The sequence below is a fragment of the Sus scrofa genome, chromosome 13 (assembly GCF_054392235.1).
Source record: "Sus scrofa isolate SSC_HxYL_T2T_F1_AM1 chromosome 13, Sscrofa_HxYL_maternal_Yorkshire_Landrace_v2.0, whole genome shotgun sequence".
Lineage (NCBI taxonomy): Eukaryota > Metazoa > Chordata > Mammalia > Artiodactyla > Suidae > Sus > Sus scrofa.
The window spans coordinates 65252582-65274893 of NC_139395.1; the positions used below are offsets into that span (position 1 = coordinate 65252582).

The 22312-nt window shown below is 42.0% G+C and overlaps 1 protein-coding gene across 4 annotated transcripts in view; it reads right to left on the reverse strand.

The window, feature by feature from the left end:
- The window catches only part of EOGT (EGF domain specific O-linked N-acetylglucosamine transferase), a 39610-nt gene extending 20962 nt beyond the window's left edge, over positions 1-18648 (reverse strand). The window contains exons 1-10 of one of the 4 annotated variants that reach the window (XM_084986575.1): positions 18545-18648; positions 17523-17743; positions 16992-17047; positions 14807-15030; positions 13328-13428; positions 12636-12744; positions 9534-9628; positions 8814-8918; positions 3543-3649; positions 619-722 (exon numbers count right to left, since the gene is read on the reverse strand). In XM_084986575.1, coding sequence (XP_084842701.1) covers positions 619-722; positions 3543-3649; positions 8814-8918; positions 9534-9628; positions 12636-12744; positions 13328-13428; positions 14807-15016 — 831 coding nt within the window. In that variant the 5' untranslated portion in view covers positions 15017-15030; positions 16992-17047; positions 17523-17743; positions 18545-18648. 4 annotated transcript variants of the gene reach the window in all.
- Positions 18649-22312: the final 3664 nt, after the last annotated feature.

The following is a 22312-nucleotide window of genomic DNA, read 5'->3' on the forward strand; positions in this document are numbered from 1 at the left end:
CACAGATGAGAGTTCCAGGGCAAACTCAGGGTTACCTTGGCCAGTGCAGGGGCCAGCAATGGGAAAACACGGAGGAAAGGCAGGCTAAGGAAGAGAAGGAAAGATAGCACTAAAAACAAATAAGCAAACAGTTGTGATTTGACATGTATATTTATGTGCAGGTGTAAGACTCAGATACAAACACCCCCACTTGGCATGAAGTGGGAAACAATAGGGAAGTTGTCACGAAGCAAAACTGATGGTAATTCCAAGAGGCCAAACTGTAGTCAGAGGCAAGCTCTCCCGCCCTGGGTCATGTGGAGGTCACAGAGGCTGAGTGAATGACAGTCCTTTATACCTGTCTCAGAGGAACCCTGAGCTCTACCTGCTCAAAGGCATTCTAAAATTCAAGGGCCAAAGGTATACACATACACGTGCATTTGCCTATATGTATTAACTACACCTAAATTCATCCACACAGACACATTCACACCCACCTGCACACGTATGGCTGTATATGTGTATGAATGTATATTCACTTATGTGCATCTTAGAAAATTCCATTACACAGGATCTGAGTCACACAGGTTTTGAGCAAGGCAAAGATGGCACTGAAGCAGAGAGCACTTTCTTACTTACGGTGTCCCACATGACGACATACACATCTGTGCTGAAGGAATTATTAACGTGCTGAGTAATATAAAGATTGACAAAATCGCAGAAGTGGTGATACATGTTAACACCTAAAAAAGAAATCTATGTTAATTAACCCCAAAGAACAAATGATTACACGATTTTGATTCTAGCCCATATGTTTATAGTAGGATAGACTTTCAGCTGAAATATATGGGAGGAAAAATAAGAACTTTTCTAAACATGAAACGATTAATACGCAGGTAGTCCACGGTTGACAGATTCTGTTCAAAAATTCATTTTCAGAGTTCCCATTGTGGTTCAGTAGGTTAAGAACCCGACTAGTATCCATGAGAATGTGAGTTCAATCCCTGACCTCGCTCAGTGGGTTAAGGATCCAACATTGCCGCAAGCTTCAGTGTAGGTTGCAGATGCGACTTGGATCTGGTGTTGCTGTGGCTGTGGTGTTGGTGGGAAGCTGTGGCTCTAATTCAACCCCTAGCCTGGGAACTTCCATATGCCACAAGTTGGCCATAAAAAAGAAAAAAAAAAGAAAGAAAAAAGGAAGGAAGGGAGGGAGGGAGGAAAGAAAGATTCATTTTTAAAATGACTATTAGGAAGTTAGGAATGCATTTTCCCAGATACACTAAGAAGCAAATGATGTTGATCTCCATATGAAGTTGTTTATTTTATATATTCATCTGTACTTGCCCATCAAAGTTCGAGGTTGCATTAATTAACTACTCCGTCGGTTTTCTAGGCCAGAGGGCACTGCTATATAGTAAAAGAAATCAGGAGAAAGCTCTCAGGCCAGGTGAGAACATTTCTCTGGTTTCTTTCAGGTACAGAAACCTGCATATCTTTGTGTGGGTGTGTGTGTGTGTGTGTGTCTGCGCCCTTGACATGTAGAAGTTCCTGTGCTAGGGATCAAACCCATGCCACAGCAGTGACAATGCCAGATCCTTAACCTGCTGAGCCACCAGGGAGCTTCTAAAACATGACGTAAAAGAAGAGAACATGTTAAGGGAAAAAAAAAGGTGACTCTCAAAAGCAGAAACCATAAAGTATTCCGACTTCATTCCCACAGTGAATAATAATGTGTGCCAGAAAAAAAAAAAAAAAAAGAGTAAAAAGGACTCCATTGATGAAAGTCAGGTCATTATGCTACACACCTTCAACTTACACAGGGCTGGATGTCAATTACATCTTAGAAAAGATAAGAAAAAGGAAAAAAATACTGCCTTATTTTTAGATGGGTATCTGAGCAAAATGTTTGGAGGGATTTTTTTTTTCTCGCCCAGAAAAATCTTGCCTAAGAGCATAGTTTCAAATCAACAAGGAAAAGAAAGTTCTATGACAACATATACCCTTTCCCCAGGTTAGCACACAGCACACATTAGCTCTCACATGAATCATTCAGCAAGTCCATAATGTTTACTGAGGGATGCCGAATGCACAAAACAGTACTTGGTGCCAGGAGGATTTATAAAAGGGAGAAAATGCAGGCTCCATCCCCAAGAAATGGGCCCCCAATGAGTCTTGTTCCTTGGAAAGCTCGTTCTCTCAAAGTAAGTGTTAATATGAAAAGAAATGCTGGATGACAGTATAAGTTAGCAGAAAAAGGTAGAGTTATGAATATAGGAAAGAAATGACACCTGTCTACCCTAACCTATTATTCCTAATTTACATACTTTATTGCCTAAGTAGCTGCATAAATTTAACCGTTCACACATGTTCAACCCTTTTCCAGGCAGATCTGTGTTTTCTTTACCCCTTTTTAATATGCATATTTTAAAAATGAGTCAGGACCTTGAATAAAGCATTTTTTTAACCTGCTCTTATTTCTGAAACCTAAATTTGCCTGATTTCTGAGCCCCATATTTTGTAAGAGAAGAATTACGACTCCAGAAAGCAGAGCATACTAAAGACATGATCAATCAATTAGAGGAATGCTGAAATACTTGTGAAAGGGGGCTCTCTGTGTTTCACTGTGAGCCCGGCCTCTGGTGAATTTGGATGTGATATGGCATAGAAGTTCCATCTGTTGTAATGAGAGAGATAATCTTTCTCCTCTCCAGGGCAATGAGTTCACAAAGGAAAATCTCTGCTTGTGGGTGGGGAGTTAGAAGCTATAAGCATAAATAGAAAAAAATAATTTTAATTTTAACTTTTTTTTTTTCAAGAATATATGGCAGAGCTGACTTTCCCAAGAATTTTTAAGTTCTCTTTTATTATGGAGAAAATATCAGAAAGTTTGCCAGAGGAAGTCATGGGCATTCCTTTCCCACCTATACTATACACATGGCTTTTAATTTTAAAAAGTTCCTCAGATGCACAATCTAAATCAAATGAATAGAGAAACCAGACGGGGTAAATGTAGTCACAGAAGGTGCACCCAGGCTTTCTCCTATCATCTTTTTTCTTTTTTTAATTTTTATTTATTTTTTTTTTAGGACCACACCTGAGGCATATGCAAATTCCCAGGCTAGGGGTCAAATCAGAGCTGCAGCTGCTGGCCTACAACACAGCCACGGCAACACCTGAGTCAAGCCGCATCTGTGACCTTCACTACAGTTCATACCAACGCCGGATCCTTAACCCACTGAGCGAGGCCAGGGTGGAACTTGCATCCTCATGGATACAAGTCGGTTTCATTACCTGTTGAGCCACAATGGGAACTCCTCTCCTATCATCTTTTGACTGTGATTGAATCATGTGATATATCAAGGTGAAAGTTTCTTCTAAAATGCCAAAAATGTAACATAGTGAGAAGTTCAAATCGGATCACTTCTTCCAGAGAAGAAAGCAAAAAGCAAATCTAATGTTTAATGTTACACTGCTTCCCCCAAAGTTATACAAATATATACCTCACAAAAGGAAACAAAGCCACATTAACCAATAAGTAAATAATGGACATATTAACTTCTCACCTGCATCTAATTTCATGAAGTAGGTTGGTTTTTCAATAACAATGTCACACGCAGCATCTTCTATAGGTCTGAAGTTGAGCTGAGTATAGCTTTGTAGCTCAGCAAACCTGGAATGAAGAATCCAGAGATGGGAATTCCCTTCTTGGCTCAACAGAAACTAATCTGAATAGCATCTATGAGGACACAGATTTGATCTCTGGTCTCAGTCAGCAGGCTAAGGATCCAGCATTAGCATGATCTGTGGTGTAGGTCGCAGACACCACTCGGATCTGGTGTTGCTGTGGCTGTGGCATAGGCTGGCAGCTACAGCTCAAATTTGACCCCTAGCCTGGGAACCTCCATATGTCATGGGTGCAGCCCTAAAAAGACAGGAAAAAAAAAAAGAATCCAGAGATGCTTTCAAAGAGATCCTGCTGGAATCCCTATTGCAATATTATAACTTAAGATCTGTTCATTAAGGGGATTTTATCTCTAGGAAAACTCTTATAAAATATGTGGAACTTCCTCAAACATATTACACTTACATAACTTGATATCGATTTTAATGTTGAGACCAGAGGAGTTTCCACTATGGCAACTGGTGACTGGTGGTGTCTCTGGAGCCCTGGGACACAGGTTCAATCCCCTGCCCAGCACAGTGGGTTAAAGGATCTGGCGTTGCTGTGATTGTGGTATAGGTCACAATGGCAGCTCCATCTGATCCCTGGCTTAGGAACTCCATATGCTGTAGGGTGGCCAAAAAAAGAAAAAAAAAATGTTGAGAGAGATAAGAAACAAAAAGATTTTAAATTTCAGCCTAATGTGCAAAACCAACAGGGAACTTTCCTGACAAAGAAGAAATTTACAGAGAGTTTGCTAAAAAATTTACCAGTAAAGTGGGAAGATTCAAAAAGGTTCTTGCAGTCTGATGAGCCTCAGACATGAACACTGACCCAGAGAGCTTTCTTGGATTCTGAGACAGATGGCATTCCAAGAATGATCGAGTATCTTGGAAAAAAACAGCAGACAGGTACGCTTCCCTGAGAAAAGGAAAATCTTTTTCTCAGCAAACAACTTTGGAAGCTCTTTGGTGCGATTTTCTTCCATACAAAAGAAGACAATCCCAAGCTAACGTAGGAGTTCCTGCTGTGGTACAATGGGTTAAGAATCTGACTGCAGAGGCTGGGGTTGCTGCAGAGACACAAGTTTGATCCCCAGTCCAGCACAGGGGGTAAAAAAGATATGACAGTGCCACAGCTGCAGCTTGGGTTCAATCCCCAACCCAAGAACTTCCATATGCTGCGGGTGCAGCCACTTAAAAAAGCACAAGTTAAAGATTGTTTGTAAATCTCCATATTTGAGACCACTTCTGAGGTAAAACAAATATCAGATATATCCTTTTAAAACATACATGAGGCTGTAATATTTATTGCAGTAATTTCAAAAATATGTCCACAAATTCTTTGGTACTTCTCTCTTCAAGAGGTGGGGGGTGAATTCCCTCCCCTAGAGTGTGGGCTGAATTTAGAGATCTACTTCTTTTTTTTTATTTTCAATTTAATTTTAATTTTCTAGTGGAATGTTCTTGATTTATAATGTTGTGTTCATATCAAGCGTACAGCAAAGTGATTCCATTATACACATACATACATCTATTCTTTTTAAAATTCTTTTCCCACATAGGTTATTACAGAATATTGAGTGGAGTTCCTCATGCTATACAGTAGGTCCGTGTTGATTAGTGATTCACTTCTAATGAACAGAATATGGTAGAAGCAATGGTTATCACTTCCTAGATTAGGGTATACAAAGACTGAGGCCTCCATCCTGGGACATGAGCTCATACATTCTCTTTCTCTCTCCTCCCCTTCTGTTCTCTCTCTCCATCTCTCTCTCTCTCTCTGACAATATGCTCTTGGGGAACCTGGCTGTGATGCTGTCAATAGCACTAGGGAGAAGCTCAGATGGTAAGAAATGTCACCTCTAGCCAATGGCCAGAGAAGAAAACCTGAGGATTACAATAACCAAAGTGAGCTCAGAAAGTTGATTCTGCAGGCCCAGGTGAGCCTAAAGATGGCTACAGCCCTTGAAAATAGCTTGACTGGGAGTTCTTGTTGTGGTTCAGTGGTAACAAACCCGACTACTATGCATGAGGACGTGGGTTTGATCCCTGGGCTCGCTCAGCGGATTAAGGATCTGCCTCTGGCATGAGCTGTGGTATACGTCACAGACGTGGCTTGGATCTGGCACCCATATGCCATGGGTGCAGCCCTAAAAAGACAGAAAAGAAAGGAAAGGAAAGGAAAGGAAAGGAAAGGAAAGGAAAGGAAAGGAAAGGAAAGGAAAGGAAAGGAAAGGAAAGGAAAGGGCTTGACTGCAACCTCCTCTAAGAGCCTGAATCACAACCATCCAGCTAAGCTGCCTCCAAATCCTGGCTCTCAGAAATTTTGTGAGATAAGAGGTGTTTATTGTTTTAAGCTGCTAAATGTTTGAGCAATTTATTATACAGCAATAAATAATTAAGACAAAATACCTTAGGAACTATCATATCAAAAAGTACTAGGAAGCAAATAGCAAATATTTGATTTTTGATCTCAGCTGTCAAAGGGTACCAGCAATTAAAATGCCCACTAGAAAATAGGAATTCCTATCTCAAAAGTCTTTTAAGTCAAGTAAGATCCTGTATTGTGTAATGTAAAATGCCATATAAGCATATGACAGAATGTTAACCTAAATAGTTTGCTTAGCATGAATGTATGACCTCAAAAAGGAACTCTTTGACATAAATCATACCAATATTTTTTGGATCTGTCTCCTACAGCAAAGGAAATAAAAGCAAAAATAAACAAATAGGACCTAATTAAAATCTAAACCTGTTGCACAGCAAGGGAAACTGTAACAAAAGGAAAAAAACCTACAGAATGGGAAAATATATTTGCAAATAATACGACCAATAAGGGGTTAATATCCAAAATATATAAACAGTTCATACAACTCAGTACTGAAAAACCAAACAATCCAGTTAAATATGGAGAGAAGATCTGAATAGGTGTTTTCCAAAGACAGCACAGAGATGGCCAACAAGCACATGAAAAGATGCTCAACACTGCTAATCATCAGGGATATGCAAATCAAAACCATAATGTGCTATCACCTCACAGCTGTCAGAATGGCTACCATCAAAGAGAACACAAGTAACAAAATGTTGGCAAGAATGTGGAGAAAGGAGAACACTTATCTGCTGTTAGTGGGAATGTAAATTGGTGCAGCCAGTATAGAAAACAGTATTGAAGTTTCTCAAAAAATTGAAAACAGAACTATTATATGACCCAGCAATTCCAGTCATGGGTATATATCCAAAAAAAAACCCCACTAATTTGAAAAGATACATGCACCCCAATGTTCATTGCAGCATATTTCACAATTGCCAAGGTACAAAAACAATCTAGGTGTCCATTAACAGATATGGATAAAGAAGACATGAGACACACGTGAGCACATTTGAACACACACACACACACACACACACACACACACAGGAATATTACTCAGCCATAAAAAAGAATGGGCCTGGAAGGTATTTATTTGAAGCAAATCAAACAGAAAAAGACAAATACCATATGATATCACCTATACATAGAATCTAAAAACTAGAACTAGTAAATGTAACAAAAGAGAAACAGACTCACAGATATAAAGAACAAACTAATGGTTACCAAGGGGGAGAGGGAAGTGGGAAAGGGCAAGATAGGGGTAGGGGATTAAGAGGTAAAAATTATTAGGTATAAAATAAATAATCTACAAGGATATGTTATACAACACAGGAAACAGCCAATATTTCATAATAACTGTGAATGGAATATAAACTTTAAAAATTATGAGTCACTATTCACAATCACCTGAATCTTATACAATATTGTACATCAACTATACCTCAATTAGAACAACGAACATTATATGAGCGACCTAAGTGACCATAAAGGGGTAGCATGACAGTTTCTAGGATAATAGAACAGCCCTGTATCCTGATTAGAGTAGTGTACCTGAAAATATGATATAAATTTTACAGAGACAGACATTCCCCCCAAAATGCAGGTGATTATTGATGAGATCCAAATGTTTAGTTAGTAATATTGTACCAATGTCAATTTTCTGGTTTTGATCACTGTGCTATAGTTATGTAAGATGTTATCATGAGAGGAAGCTGGGATAAGGGTACAATGGAAACTCCCTGTAATGTTTTTAAACTATTTTTAAATGTCTTCAAATCTCAAATTATTAAAAAAAAAAAGCTTTTTAAAGTATCCTAATTTCTTAATTTTCTAAGATGGCAAATTTCTTGATAGAACTAGTTTGATATTTAAAATGTTTTAAATCAAAATGTGTTCCCCAATTTTTACATAAAGTTCAAAAAGCTTACTAAAGGTACTGAAAGTCAACATAGTGTTTACCTCTAGAAAGGAACATGGGAGTTGTAATTGGGAGGGACCCTGGGGGGAAGATGGTCTGTTTTTGACACGGGCAAGAGTTAATCAAGTGGTTTCACTTTTTCATAAGCCAAATTGTACATGTCTTCTATATGCTTATTATGTACTTCAATAAATGTGTTTATGACAGTTCCTGTTGTGGCACAGAGGAAACAAATCCAACTAGTATCCATGAGGATGCAGGTTTGATCCCTGGCCTCACTCACTGGGTCAGGGATCAGGCATTGCCTTGAGTTGTGGTGTAGGTCACAGACATGGCTTAGATCCCGTGTCGCTGTGACATAGGCTGACAGTTGTAGCTCCAATTAGACCCCTAGCCTGAGACCTTCCAATATGCTGCAGGTGCGGCCCTAAAAAGCAATAAATAAATAAATAAATATGTGTTCTAATGTGTTCCCCAAAACACATGCAGCAATTATGAAGAGTTAATAAAAATTCTTTTACTTTTTTTTTGGCTGCATAAGTTCTCAGGCCAGGGAATGAACCCATGACACAGCAGCAACCTAAGCCACAGCAGTGACACCAGATCATTAACCTAATTAGCCACCAGGGAACTCCCTAAAAATTCATTTTTTCTCTTCATGAGCAGATAACACATACTATATCATACTTTCTAATATTTTATCAACATCTATTTAACTCATATATTTAATTCACTATGGAGCTACCATTCCCTGAAGGTTCATACCAAATTATCTACAAGTGAACTTAATATTTTCCATATGAGAGTCCTTACCAAAATCTTCAAGTACCAAAAGTAAAGAAAAAAATATTTCAGAAACATATTTTGCAAAAAAAATCTTACCAGGACTGCAAAGGGCTTTTGCGCTGACCTTCAGACATCAATGTACGAATGTCAAGTTTACAGTGCCCTCCAATTTCCCCACTCTGGAAAAAATCTTCCTTAAATCTGGTGGGTAACAAATTAAACTGAGTTCAGAAAATTTTTTCATGACCCATGTCACTTAAGATGTTACTAAAATGGTTTACCATTTTCCAAAATCAATTCATCATTAGAAGTTAACTCTATTTTATTTTTTATTTTTTGTCATTTTAGGGCTAAACCCATGGCATATGGAAGCTCAGGGTAGAAGGTAGAATCAGAACTGTAGCCGCAGGCTTACAGTACAGCCATAGCAACACAGGATCTGAGTCTCATCTGCAACCTATACCATAGCTCATGGCAATGCCGGATCCTTAACCCACTGAGCAAGGCCAGGGATCGAACCTGTGTCCTCATGGATACTAGTTGGATTCGTTACCACTGAGCCATGGTAGGAACGCCAGAAGTTAACTCTCTATAACAGAATATTTCAAACGTATACAAAAGTAGCAGATTAGTATAAGGAATCTGATGTACCCATGGCCCAGCTTCATAACAATCAACTCATTATGGCCAGTGTGGATCACCCATCCATCCCCCAACCTCACTGCCACATCACTAGGAAGCAAATTCAAGGTGTCTCCCTGGACTGGAAAATATTTCATGATCTCCCTGAGATTTTACCATCAACCACTGAAGTACCTGTCATGGTTTCTCTTGATGTTTCTCAAATCAAGGTAGATATTGGTCGCTCTGCAGTACTGAAGGTAACGGGAACACACCAAACTTGAGTCATTCTGAAAGAACGTTGAGAAACAAGAAAAAAATAATAATAACTCTGAGTATTAGCACTTCAAAGACACACCCAGACTTGCTAGACATCATGCTGATGGCATGTAGCCTTCAGGTTCCAACCGCACGATGTGATACAAATTGCTTCCCGATGACCTGGTTCTGTTTAAGGATTCTTCTTCCAGGGAGACCTTGGTCAAGCATCCTTTTGCAATTTGCACACTTGGAGGTTGCTGTGAAGAACTCCTAAACTTACTATCACCCTCAAACTTTACGAAACCAAGAGCTGAATATATGGTTCAGTTCATCCTCTTGGGGAAGAAAAAAATAGTACTCAGAACCTTCACTACCCCCACATCTATGAGAAAAAAACACTTTCCAAAGACCAGCCAAAGGAAACAAGGAAGAAGGCACAGGTCAGAGACATTCAATGCAAGGCAGGAAGGGCAATTTGCCAATTTGAGTAAGAGGTACTTTCTGCAGGCCTTAAAACTTGTGGGAGTCTCTGTTTCAATGGCAATGTGGGAGCAATGTTTTCTAAATCACTTATGTGAGTTTCAGAGTCAACTACCACAGTCAGTTTCTACTTCCCCCATTCTACTTTGTGCTGAGATAGCAGGGGCTTCAAACACTTTTATCTACCCTGGGCTGGATTTCTAGATTTAAATGCCATTTCGTTGCTTTTCCCATAACTCCCAATGACCCTTAAAGGCCATTAATCTTGACCGGCATGGTATTCTGGAATCTGTACTTGATAAGGCATCATACTCTGATGGCACAAAACCTATAGTGGTAGATCTCAGGGAGGAAAGCATTCTACAAAGCAAGGACCTTGGAAGAGGTGTGCAAGGTGGGGTTGTGAACTGGAGATCAACACTTGCCATCTGCCTCTATGGCTGATTGACTCACGAGCCACTACAGCTGCTGCCCCTCAACACCCCCTGAAAGAGCTCAGAGTGGAGATCAGGAGTGAGGTATGCTGTGCTCTGGGAAAAGTGGCAGAACAGGCCTTCAGAGGGTTAGATATATTCAGAAAAGATTTTATAAGCCCAGTTCTTGAATCTCCTATTATCTAGAAAAGCACTAAAATCCTTCATGGTGTTGTCTGCTTCTCATGACTAGCAGTAACCTTCATGAGACTAGCAGTAACCTTCTGTAAAATGCATGTTTGGTGGCATGTACCTCCCCCTTCACCCAAATCACACATACACTGACATTTTCCCCTGCCTCTTTGGAGCAGTATTTCAGAACTCTCTGAAATGCTGCCTCCCAGGCTATAGTACTCATTTTGCTCCAAATAAAACTTAACTCTTAGGAGTTCCTGTTGCGGCTCAGCAGTTCGCGAATCTGACTAGCATCTATGAGGATGAGGGTTCGATCTCTGGCCTCACTCAGTGGGTTAAGGATCTGGCATTTCCATGACCTGTGGTGTAGGTTACAGATACAGCTAGGATTCAACCCCTAGCCTGGGAACATCCATATGCTGTGGGTGTGGCCCTAAAAAAAAAAAAAAAGACGAAAAAACGAAAACAAACAAAAAACTTAACTCTTAACCTTTAGTTTGTGCATATTTTTTACATCGACAGTTTAAAGCGGAAGAAACTCACACTCACAAAGGTGGAGTACCCTGCTCCTGAGTTAAGATTTGAACCTTGCCATCTGGGACCTGCTCTTCTACTTACTCCCCCAAAACTGCCTCTGGAAAATGTGTTTGTCTTACACACTGAGTGCAATGTGCTATGGGTGAAAGCACACAGAAAAAGATCTGCATTATAATTCTAGGTGTATGTTCTCCTTAGTAGCTGTGTAGTCTTGGAAAGGTTGCTTAACTTCTCTGAGGATCCTGTTTTCCTCTCCAGTCAAGTGGCATTACTAATACCTCCCCCGTCTATCTGCTAGGGTAGAGAGCAGATCAGAATCAAACCAGCTAACATACAGAAAAGCTTTTTTGTAAACTAACAAAAAGTACTAGCAAACACAGAGCAGCATTGGGGGCGGGTATACTACCTGTCCCAAACTACTTGCAAGAGAGTTGATAAAGATGCACAGTAGATACAAACCATTCCATTTAGAATGGATAAACAATAAAGTCCTACTCTAGAGAAGAGGGAACTATATTCAGTCTCCTTGGATAGACCATGATGGAAAAAAATATTTAAAAGAACATATGTATGTGTATTACTAAGTCACTCTGCTATACAGCAGAAACTGGCACAGCATTGTAAATCAACTATACTTTCATTTTAAAACATTTAAAAAAAAATTTTTTTAGGGCCATACACTGCAGCTATGATAACACCTGATCCTTTAACCCACTGTGCTGGGCTGGGAATCAAACCCACACCTCCACAGCAACCTGAGCTGTCACAATCAGATTCTTTTTTTTTTTTTTCTTTCTTTCTTTTTTTCTTTTTTCGTCTTTTTAGGGTCGCACCTATGGCATATGGAGTTTCCCAGGCTAGGGGTCGAATCGGAGCTACAGCTGCTGGCTCACACCACAGCCACAGCAACGCCAGATCCGAGCCGCATCTGCAACCTATACCACAGCTCATGGCAATGCCAGATCTTTAACCCAATGAGCATGGCCAGGGACTGAACCTGTGTCCTCCTGGATGCTAGTAGATTCATTTCCATTGAGCCATGATGGGAACTCCCACAGTCAGATTCTCAATCCACTGTACTACAGAGGGAACTCCAAATTTTTTTCTTAAAAAGATGTAATTCATCAACTTACCTTCTTTAGCATATGTTGGGGGGAATAATTCTAAACCCAGAAACATTTTAACTGCCTCAAAATATGACCATCTGATGATATGTGTGAAAATGAGGACATGGCTTCCAACTGAACAGAACCTCTTGTTTTTGGAAGTTAAATAAAATGTTAAGCCATTCAATATATACGAGAGTAAAGGACTCCTCTCATTGTGCCAACTACCTTGTTTTTCATTATGATCTATCTGATGCATGTATTTTAAATAAACGTATTCACTGCTAAAGGGGCTAAACCCTCACCATCTCCTCCGCCTGGCAGAGCACATGGAGTTCCTCCAACCGCTCTCCAGCATATCCAAAGTCAGCCTGCTTCCAGAATATGTCCTCAGCGGATTCAAGAGTATCCGTCCTGTTGGCATATAAAAAATTCTGTGACATTCCTCTTTTTACTTCTTCTGGACCTGGAAATTCCTTTCTAAATGTTAAACTTCTAGAAATCAGTCAATGATTTTTTTCAAAGTAAACTATCATAATTTTTAAAAACTATCCCTCAGGACATAAAGTTAGCAAACTAAGTTAATAAATACCCTACCCCCTTATAATAAATTCACAATGGAAACATATGAAGTTAGGATCAACCTGGAAATGAAGACAATGAACTGTTAATTAATGTATTTTCTTTACTCTGTTAACCGTGAATATCTTGGAAATACTGATTATACTTAACATTCCCCTCCAGAATCAAGAGGAAATCATCCATTTATCTTTTTAGCATATGTTGGAGGAAAATATTTTGTTTTCTCCCTCTGTGGGAGGAAATGATAGATATTCCTGCCCCAGAGGGAGACAGTCAACTTGAACTCATGACTGTATAAGCAAATTTATATCTAAAGGAATTACTTTCTAATACTGCTGGGAATTGGGGCAGTAGCATACACTGCAGAGAAAGAAGATCAAGGACAGAGGAAGAGGAATTCCATCCAGAAACTTACCATCCCATGTCGACGTAGGTGCAAACAGGGTAACCAAACCTGAACTGTGGTTTGCAGGATTTCTCATAACCCCAGCAGTACTTTAAATTTTCTAAGTATTTCTGGAACATAAGAGATGTCTGTTTAGGCGGATTTACCTTCCTCTGACTTTTAGAGAGGACTCTTAGATTTTTCCCATGAAGAAAACAAATCTTTATAGAACTTTCACTTTTCCATTTTGCAATACATACCCATGTAATAGAAATAAGTAAATTCTAAGAAAAGCAGTTCTGGGATCCTTAACAATAATTACCCCTAATCACCATCCTTCCTCACCATGTCTGTCCACTAAACAAAAGTCTGGGTTTTAATGAGACGACCACAGACCACCTGAACTGGAATTACTTTTCCTTTTTTTTTTTTTTTTCTTTTTTATAGCTGCACCTGCAGCATTTGGAAGTTCCCAGGCTAGAGGTCAAATCAGAGCTGCAGCTGCAGACCTATGCCACATGCATGGCAATACTGGATCCTAGCCACATCTGTGACCCACACCACAGCTTGGAGCGACGCAGTGTCCTTAAGCCATGGAGAGAGGCCAGGGATCGAACCCTCATCCTCACAGACAGGATGTCAGATTCTTAACCCACTGATCCACAAGGGGAGCCCCTGATCTGGAATTTCTTGAAATAGCTTAATGAAATCAGTGAGTAAATGGATTCTAAAATCAGTCCTGAGAAAGTCATAAAGATTGGAATGTCTATCACCAGCAAGAATCAGAACTAAATTGAATGGCTCAGAACCTGATAATCAAGATCAACAGAGACTCCAGAAGATGTCACAGCTCTGCAGACCTCGGGGGATGCAGCAGTTGCCAGCCAGGGAGCCCAGAATGCTGTCTGCAAAGCCCCAGGAGCAGTGCTGGGAGGATTCCCAGTCTGCCCTCCCCATACACTTCCTGTGCCCGCACCATGGGAAAGGAAATGTCTCACATGGCCCAGCTTTGATCTCTGAGGCCGCTGAGATGTCTTAATGGGCTCCAATTTGCAACCTTTCCAACAACTCTAAAAACAGAAGGAAGGCCACAGTAACAGTCTTAATTCTAAGGAGGCAGAGGTGGCCGCATTAGTAACCAAATTAAGTTGCTAAGAGACCCCTTTGAGTGCAGTTTAAGAAAGAAGAGATGTAAGATTCATTAGTTACCTTTATTCTTCTCTGCATCAAATCTAATATACTTTATTTACAGAGTCTACAAATAGTATAGGCTGCCTATTTATTTTACTAGTGTCTTAGATTTTAAATCTCAGTCTTGGGACCACGACCTAATTCTAAGCCAGGTTGAGTTACTGAGAAGCATTAGATGAAATACAAACACTGACTGACCCACAGTTAACAACCAAGAGATAAAAGTAAACCTTCAGGTTCAAGTCATAGAGGAACTGGTAAGCCAGGCTAAATTGCATCTGTTTAAAAATATACAAGAAGAGAAGAAATCATATTTACCTTATAAGGACAACGTGAGTCCTTCTTACAGACTGTGGCAATGTGCCTGTTATTGTGCAAAAAGAAGGGAATATGCTCTTCCGGCAGGCGGAGGCTGGCATAGTTGAACAGAGGGGCACCCAGAATGCCATCAGCCTGGGGAGGAGCCTTGTCTTGGCCACTCAGGGGTACCTCATGAAGCAATGCTCCAAAGACAAGCAACATTAACATAGCAACCTCCAAACCTAAAGGTCAAATGGAAAACATCCTCGTTAAGACAGATCCTTTAAAAAAAAAAAAAAAAAGACATATCCTTCAAAATTCACAGAAATCAAGGACTAAGCACAATGACAATGAACTTCACTACCTCACTGAATAATGTTCCTTTACTCAACAAATACTGATTGTGTACTGGTTATAGGCCAGACACTGCATAGAGGGGTGAAGAGAATGGGAAAGGCCCCTATTCTCATCCAGTTTACAATCAAGTCAATGGACATAAAATAAACACTCAAATAAATAAATAACTTCAGGCGATGACAAGGGCTCTGAATCAAATAAACCAGAGGCCGGCAAACGTTTTCTGGAAAGGGCCAGGTAGTAAATGTCATTAGCTTTGCAGGCCAGAGAGTCTGCGTGACAACTCCTCAACAGGGCCTTTGTCAATAAAGCAGCCATGGCTATGCTAGAGGAATGTGGGGTAGGGTGTACTAATAAAACTTCATTGACAAAGATAGGAGGAGCATCTTGACAAGACCCTATTTGCTGATGCCTGAGTAAGGTATTATGGTAGACAACATCGTCTGCTGAGTGAGCACATGGGCTTTGAAGCTAGGCCACTGAGGCCGCTTCCTAAGCTGTATGACCTTGAGCAAGTTATTTAACCTTTCTGTGCCTCAGCTTCTCCAGCTGTAAAGCAGAAATCAGAGAGAATCTCCCTCATAGGGCTGTTGTGAGTTAAATATTGGTAACATGCCTAGATGTACCTGGCACACTAAATGCTATGCTAAGTGTTTATTAAATAAATATTTAAAGCTCCAGGGGATGAGGTGTGGTTGCTATGTAATCTCTGAGCTGACATCTGCAGGACGAACAGGGAAACATGCCAGGAAGAGAGAAGAAAGGAAGTGCAATTATTCTGAGCAAGTGTGTACCTGCTGAATAAAAACTAGCAGTCTCTACAGTACATGAGAGCATGCTACGTGCCAGGTACTTTTCTAGCTCCAAGGATGCATCGAGCAACATGCAGTTGAAAACCCTTGTGAAGCTTATATTCTGGTGGATATAATAACAATCTATGATATTAGCAACTAAGACTAAGAACTCTACTGGAATGAAATCCAGGCAATCTGCCTCAGAAGCTGTGCCCTTAAACTTACCCGGTCTGGCTTTAGTACTGTGAAAAGAGCCACTGGTCACAGACCTTACTGCATTTCTAACTAAACCCAGAAGGAATAAATCTTAAACCAGATTTTGCTTTTACTTCACAGATAATAATTGTGCCATTTTGGGTTCACTTTAGGTTTCTTTGCTCTATTTTTTTTAATGTGCTTTTTCTACCAGATGATAGAGCCCTAGTTCACATTAGCAACTCCCCACAGTGGGGCAAACTGGAAAACCCAGTGTTCAAAATCAGTCTTCATTGTCTATCAATGATAAAAATGAGGTCTTTAGAAATAGACTGCTATATTCAATCAGGCCTCAAGTTCCAACCAAGGGAATTGTAACTGAACAATGGGGAGACCAGGAAGAAATCCTTTTCCCCTCTGGAGTGGTAAACATACTGGCTTTTTCAGGTGACTCTGAAGAGTATATTGTTATCTGTTGTACAGGGGATCTGACTTAATATTTTTAATTAGGACTTTGACCCAAAAGTCAGTTGATAGCTACTTCACAAAACCTAAAAATACCTGTTGGAGTTCACGTTGTGGCACAGTGGGTTAAGAATCCAACTGCAGCTGCTTGGGTCACTGCAGACGTGCGTGTTTGATTCCAGCCTAGCTAGGTTAAAGGATTTGGAGTTGTTGAAGCTGTAGTGTAAGTTGAAGCTGTGGCTCGGAGTCAATCCCTGGCCAGGGAACTTTCACATGCTGCAGATTCAGCCATAAAATATTTCAAATTTTTTTTAATTTAAATTAGAAAGAACTGAAAAAAAAAATACATTTTAATGGTGACAGTGACTCTACTTTGTAATGAAAACATTTACCTCTTCAACCCGCAGAACCACCCAGAAGCTGTTGTGATGTTTCAGTTATCTAAATCCTGTCAGAAATGAAACATATTACCTTAAAAGGATGCAAAGGTAGACTTTCACAGACTAGACTTAACAGACCAGATTCTCACAGTGAGCAGGAACGAGACAGTTCACTTTATACAGGAACCAAGTGGTACAGACCAACAGGACACTCAGCAGATAAAATGTTCCTGGGAACAAATAATCTGCCTGGTTCTTACCTCAGCAGTCCCAATCTCACAATCACACTGCTCCCTGGGCCTTATTACCATTTGGGTCCTCCGGGGTAACAGACAGAATAGCCTATCCTTTAACACATACGTGCCAGAAATAAGGTCATTACTATGACCAAGTCCCGACCTTTGGTCCAAGTCCACTGTGGTAGACTGAGCTCTAGCCATAACTAAAACCCACTGATCCATGGAGAAGGAGCAAAGCTGATGGCAAGGGAAACATCTAAAGACTCAGATCAGACACCTGGTTTTGCAGAGGGCACGTACCCACTTGCACAAACTAGAAGGAGGAGGCTGCTGCTGCATGAAAGCACAACCCCAGGGCCTGGCCAACAGCCTTCCTGGTGTTGAATCCACTCGCAAGGAGAGCCCTCCAGGGAAGGGCAGCCGCAGTTCAGCAGACGGAAGCGTTAGAGGCTTAGCTACTTTTTCTTTCAACACAAAGCAGCTGGCTTCCTCCACTTCTGTATCCCTTGACTGGATTTCACAGGCCTAAGAAAGGGGGAAGAAAAAAACGAAAAAGCCTGAAAGATGATCAGAAGTGAAACCCCGTGGCTCACAGGGAGCACGGTGGGTGAGAGGAGGAGGTGCTCCGTGACAGAGCTTGGGAAACTTTAAAGAAGGCAGTGGACAGATGAAAAGTTAAATGCACCTGAGACCCAAAAGAACTGCGAAAGGGCTCCCCCCAACTAGTGCTAGAAGTCTCGCGGTCGGTACCAGGCAGGGGGTGAGAAAAGGCCTGGCTGCCTGAGATGCGCAGGTGAGGTCTATCAGCTGTCAGGGAGAACGTCCGCGGAACCCGGGCGGTGGGGTCAGCAGTGAGCGCCCTTCCGCGGTCAGGATGCAGCGCTGGGTTTCGGGGCACAGAGATTCCCGAAGGCCGCCCGCCACTCTGCACCACCCCCTCCCCAGTCCCCGGAGCGCCTGGGAGGGGCCTGGAGAGCGGCTCCGCCCCGGGCTGGGAAACCCGGTCAAGGGGGCGCGGGCCTGGAGACCCAACGTCCTCCCCCGTGCCCGGCGGGTCCCCCGGGATCCTGCGCGCCGCTGCAGGCACCGTGAAGGGACCGAGCGCTTGGGACCCTGAGGTCAGGGTAAGCTTCCCCACGCTCGCCACCTCGGCCCGCTGGCGATGCAAAGGCGCAGGCGAACCGGTGGAAAGGCGCCAGCCCGCCGGGGAGCCGCGCGGGGAGCGGACGGAAGCACCCACCACGCTCACAGCCAAGAGGTTGGCAGCGCGGCCGCGGCAGAAAAGTGGGCAGGTGAAGGCTCCGCGGATCGCGCTGCGAATCCCACCTGAAGCGAGAGAAGCCGGGGCTGCAGAGAAGGAGGCGGCGACGGCGGCAGCTGCTCCGAAGGAGGGAGTCGTCATAACCGGCGACTGCTGCTCACCGGAAACCTCGGGCGCCGGAGCCGGGCCAGGGGGCGCCCGGGAGCCGCCGGGACACCTAGGCCGGCCTGCTCCGGGAGGCGGGCCCCTCAGAGGGCGGTGGGGCAGGGGCCTGGGCACGGCAGCCGGGCGGGCGCTGAGCGCGCCGGGCCAGCTGTGGGGCTGAGGAGACTGGGCTCGAGAGGCACCGCCTACGGTTCCCTGCGCCTTCCCGCTGGGATCAGAACCTCTGAGCCAGCGGCCCCCGAAGAGCCGGAGAAGAGCGGACGGAGAAGAAGCAGGCCTGTCCTCTTGGGGAGAAAACGACAAGGCGCTTTAAGGACATTGGGACGAGTTGGGTTGAAAACCTGACTCTCCTTCCCTTCGTCATTATGAATTGCTTTGCTCTGAGGCAGATTTTTAATGGTTTTCTTAATTAAGGCAGAGGTTACCGCCCTAGCTTTCGTATTTGGGCCTAGACGTCATTGGCGGCACTTTATGGTGGTGGTGAGGATTCTTTGCAGTCCTTTCACTTTATGTTGTGGTTAGTAGTCTTGCTTCTCCGTCACTATCCGGAAACTCACCAAGCTCAAATGCCACTTGGTGGAATTTGGCTTTTATCATTTGAGTATTTTATAACGATTTGAATTGTAATTGCTTATTTTTATTTATTATTATTTTATTTATTTATTTATTTATTTGTCTTTTTGCCATTTCTTGGGCGGCTCCCGGGGCATATGGAGGTTCCCAGGCTAGGGGTCCAATCGGAGCTGTAGCCGCCGGCCTATGCCAGAGCCACAGCAACGCGGGATCCGAGCCGCGTCTGCGACTTACACCACAGCTCATGGCAACGCTGGATCCTTAACCCACTGAGCAAGGCCAGGGACCGAACCCTCAACCCCATGGTTCCTAGTCGGATTCGTTAACCACTGCGCCACGACAGGAACTCCTATTTTTATTTTTTATCATGATTTGAATGCCCATCTCCCACACTGCTACTCTTGGCACCCTTGGTTCCTGTAATATGCTGTGTAATATACAGAACAGTGGAGTTGACATTAAATGATGTCAACTTGAACTTGGGAAAAGTTAATACCATCAAAATAAATTTATGCTCAGACACATAAAATCACCAGTAGTATTAAGTACTGTGATCATAAGAAGACACAAGTTTGTTTCTAAAGGCTTACATACTCTTTAAATAATTCTTTTTAGATACTGTTATGAGAATTGTTACTAGTTCCATTAGCAACCTGATAAATGAGGAATATTATCTGGATGCTTTTTTTCCAAATAAGGATGCAAAAACACATGTGGTATTTGACATGTACCAGGCATTATTCTAAAGCACTTTAGAATATGAACTCATTCTTCATGTAAAAGACTTTTCCTCTAAAGGAACTACTACTCCATTTCATACTTGGCACACTCCTTGCCAATAAAGACAGTAATTTTTAAATGTGGTTTCTCAGCTTACTTGCCACCAACCTATTTTTGTCATGTATTGGAAATACAGATTTCCTGTTAGTTGATTCAAAGAGAATTGTAGTCATTTAAAAGTCTAGGAGTTCCTGTCCTGCGGAAACAAATCCAACTAGGAACCATGAGGTTTCAGGTTCGATCCCTGGCCTAGCTCAGTGGGTTAAGGATCCGGCATTGCTGTGAACTGTGGTATAAGTCGCAGACGCAGGTCAGATCTGGCATTGCTGTGGCTCTGGCAATGTAGACCAACAGCTCCGATTAGACCCCTAGCCTGGGAACCTCCATATGCTGTGGGTGCGGCCCTCAAAAGACGACAAAAAAAAAAATTAAAAAATTAAAATCTAAGCAAGCTGGTTTGCTGCTGAGTGATACACAATAAAGATATATGGATATATATAGTTTGGGTTTTTTTTAAGAACACATGAGAACAATATATGAGAGAAGCTCCTAAAAATAGTTTAGTCTCATAGCAAGGGCAGACAAACCAATCTAACTGTCGACAGGTGTGCATTCTTTTGTTTTTTGTTTTGTTTTGTTTTCTGTCAACACTGACATCACATGGAAGGTCCCAGGCCAGAGATGGAATCCAGGTCTCACTTCAACCTACAGCTCTGGCAACACTGGACCCCTAACCCACTGCGCTGGATAGGGATCAAACCCGAGCCTCAGCAGCTGCTGCAGAGACAATGCTGGATCCAAAACCCACTGTACCACAGTGGGAACTCCCATGTGGTGCTATCTTAAATGGCTAAATATTAATTCGTGGTCATTCAGACTCAGAGGAAACAAGATGTGACAGGGCTTTAAGAACACGAGGTTGAGTTCTATCATACTGTGAGAGCCATTCTTTTTTTTGTATTTTGAGGGCCGCACCTTCAGCATATGGAGGTTCCCAGGCTAGGGGTCTATTCCGAGCTGTAGCTGCTGGCCTATGCCACAGCCACAACCACAGCAACACCAGATCCAAGCCATATCTGCAACCTACACCACAGCTCATGGCAACCCTGGATCCTCAACCCACTGAGCGAGGCCAGGGATCGAACCCGCAACCCCATGGTTCCTAGTCGGATTTGTTTCCACTGCGCCACAACAGGACCTCCATGTGAGAGCCATTCTTAATGGAGAATTTCCTTCCCAAAATATCAATGTTAAAATTTAGTTTTAGGATTTCCCGGTGTGGTGCAGTGGAAATGAATCTGACTAGTACCCACGAGGATGTAGGTTCGATCTCTGGCCCCGTTTATTGGGTTAAGGATCCAGCATTGCCCGGAGCTGTGGTGTAGGCCTGCAGCTATAGCTCTGATTTGACCCCTAGCCTGGGAACTTCCATATGCCACAAGTGTAGCCCTAAAAAAAAAAAAAAAAAAATTTAGTTTGAAGAGTTCCATCGCCACTGTGGCTCAGCTCACAATTTAGCTTTAAACAATAAACTCAAAGAACTACCATTTGATCCAGCAATCCCACTCCTGGCATCTATCCAGAGAAAACCACAACTCGCAAAGACACATGTACTCCAATGTTCATTGCAGCACTATTTACAATAGCCAAGACATGGAGACAACCTAAATGTCCATTGACAGAGGAGTGGATCCAGAAGATGTGGTACATATACACAATGGAATATTACTCAGCAATCAAAAAGAACGAAATACCAGCATTTTTAGCAACATGGATGGACCTAGAAACTATCATGCTAAGTGAAGTCAGCCATACAATGAGACACCAACATCAAATGCTTTCACTGACATGTGGAATCTGAAAAAAGGACAGACTGAACTTTGAAGAACAGATGCTGACTCACAGACATTGAAAAACTTATGGTCTCCAGAGGAGACAGTTTGGGGGGTGGGGGGATATGCTTGGGCTGTGGGATGGAAATCCTGTGAAATCAGATTGTTATGATCATTATACAACTACAGATGTGATAAATTCATTTGAGTAATAAAAAAAAGAAAATAAATAAAGTATAGTTGATTTACAAAAAAACCCCCAAAAAACAATAAACTCAAATGTCTATTAACAGGAGACTGATGAATAGATTATATTTTCATGCAATGTAGAGCAATGCAGATATAAAAAAGGATTAAGAAATATCACTATATACTGCAGGATACATTATTGAGTGGAAAAAGCACAGTAGAAAAAAATGTACAATATGCTCTCTTTTATTGAAGAAAGGGTATATTTATTTATATATATAAATTATTATTTAC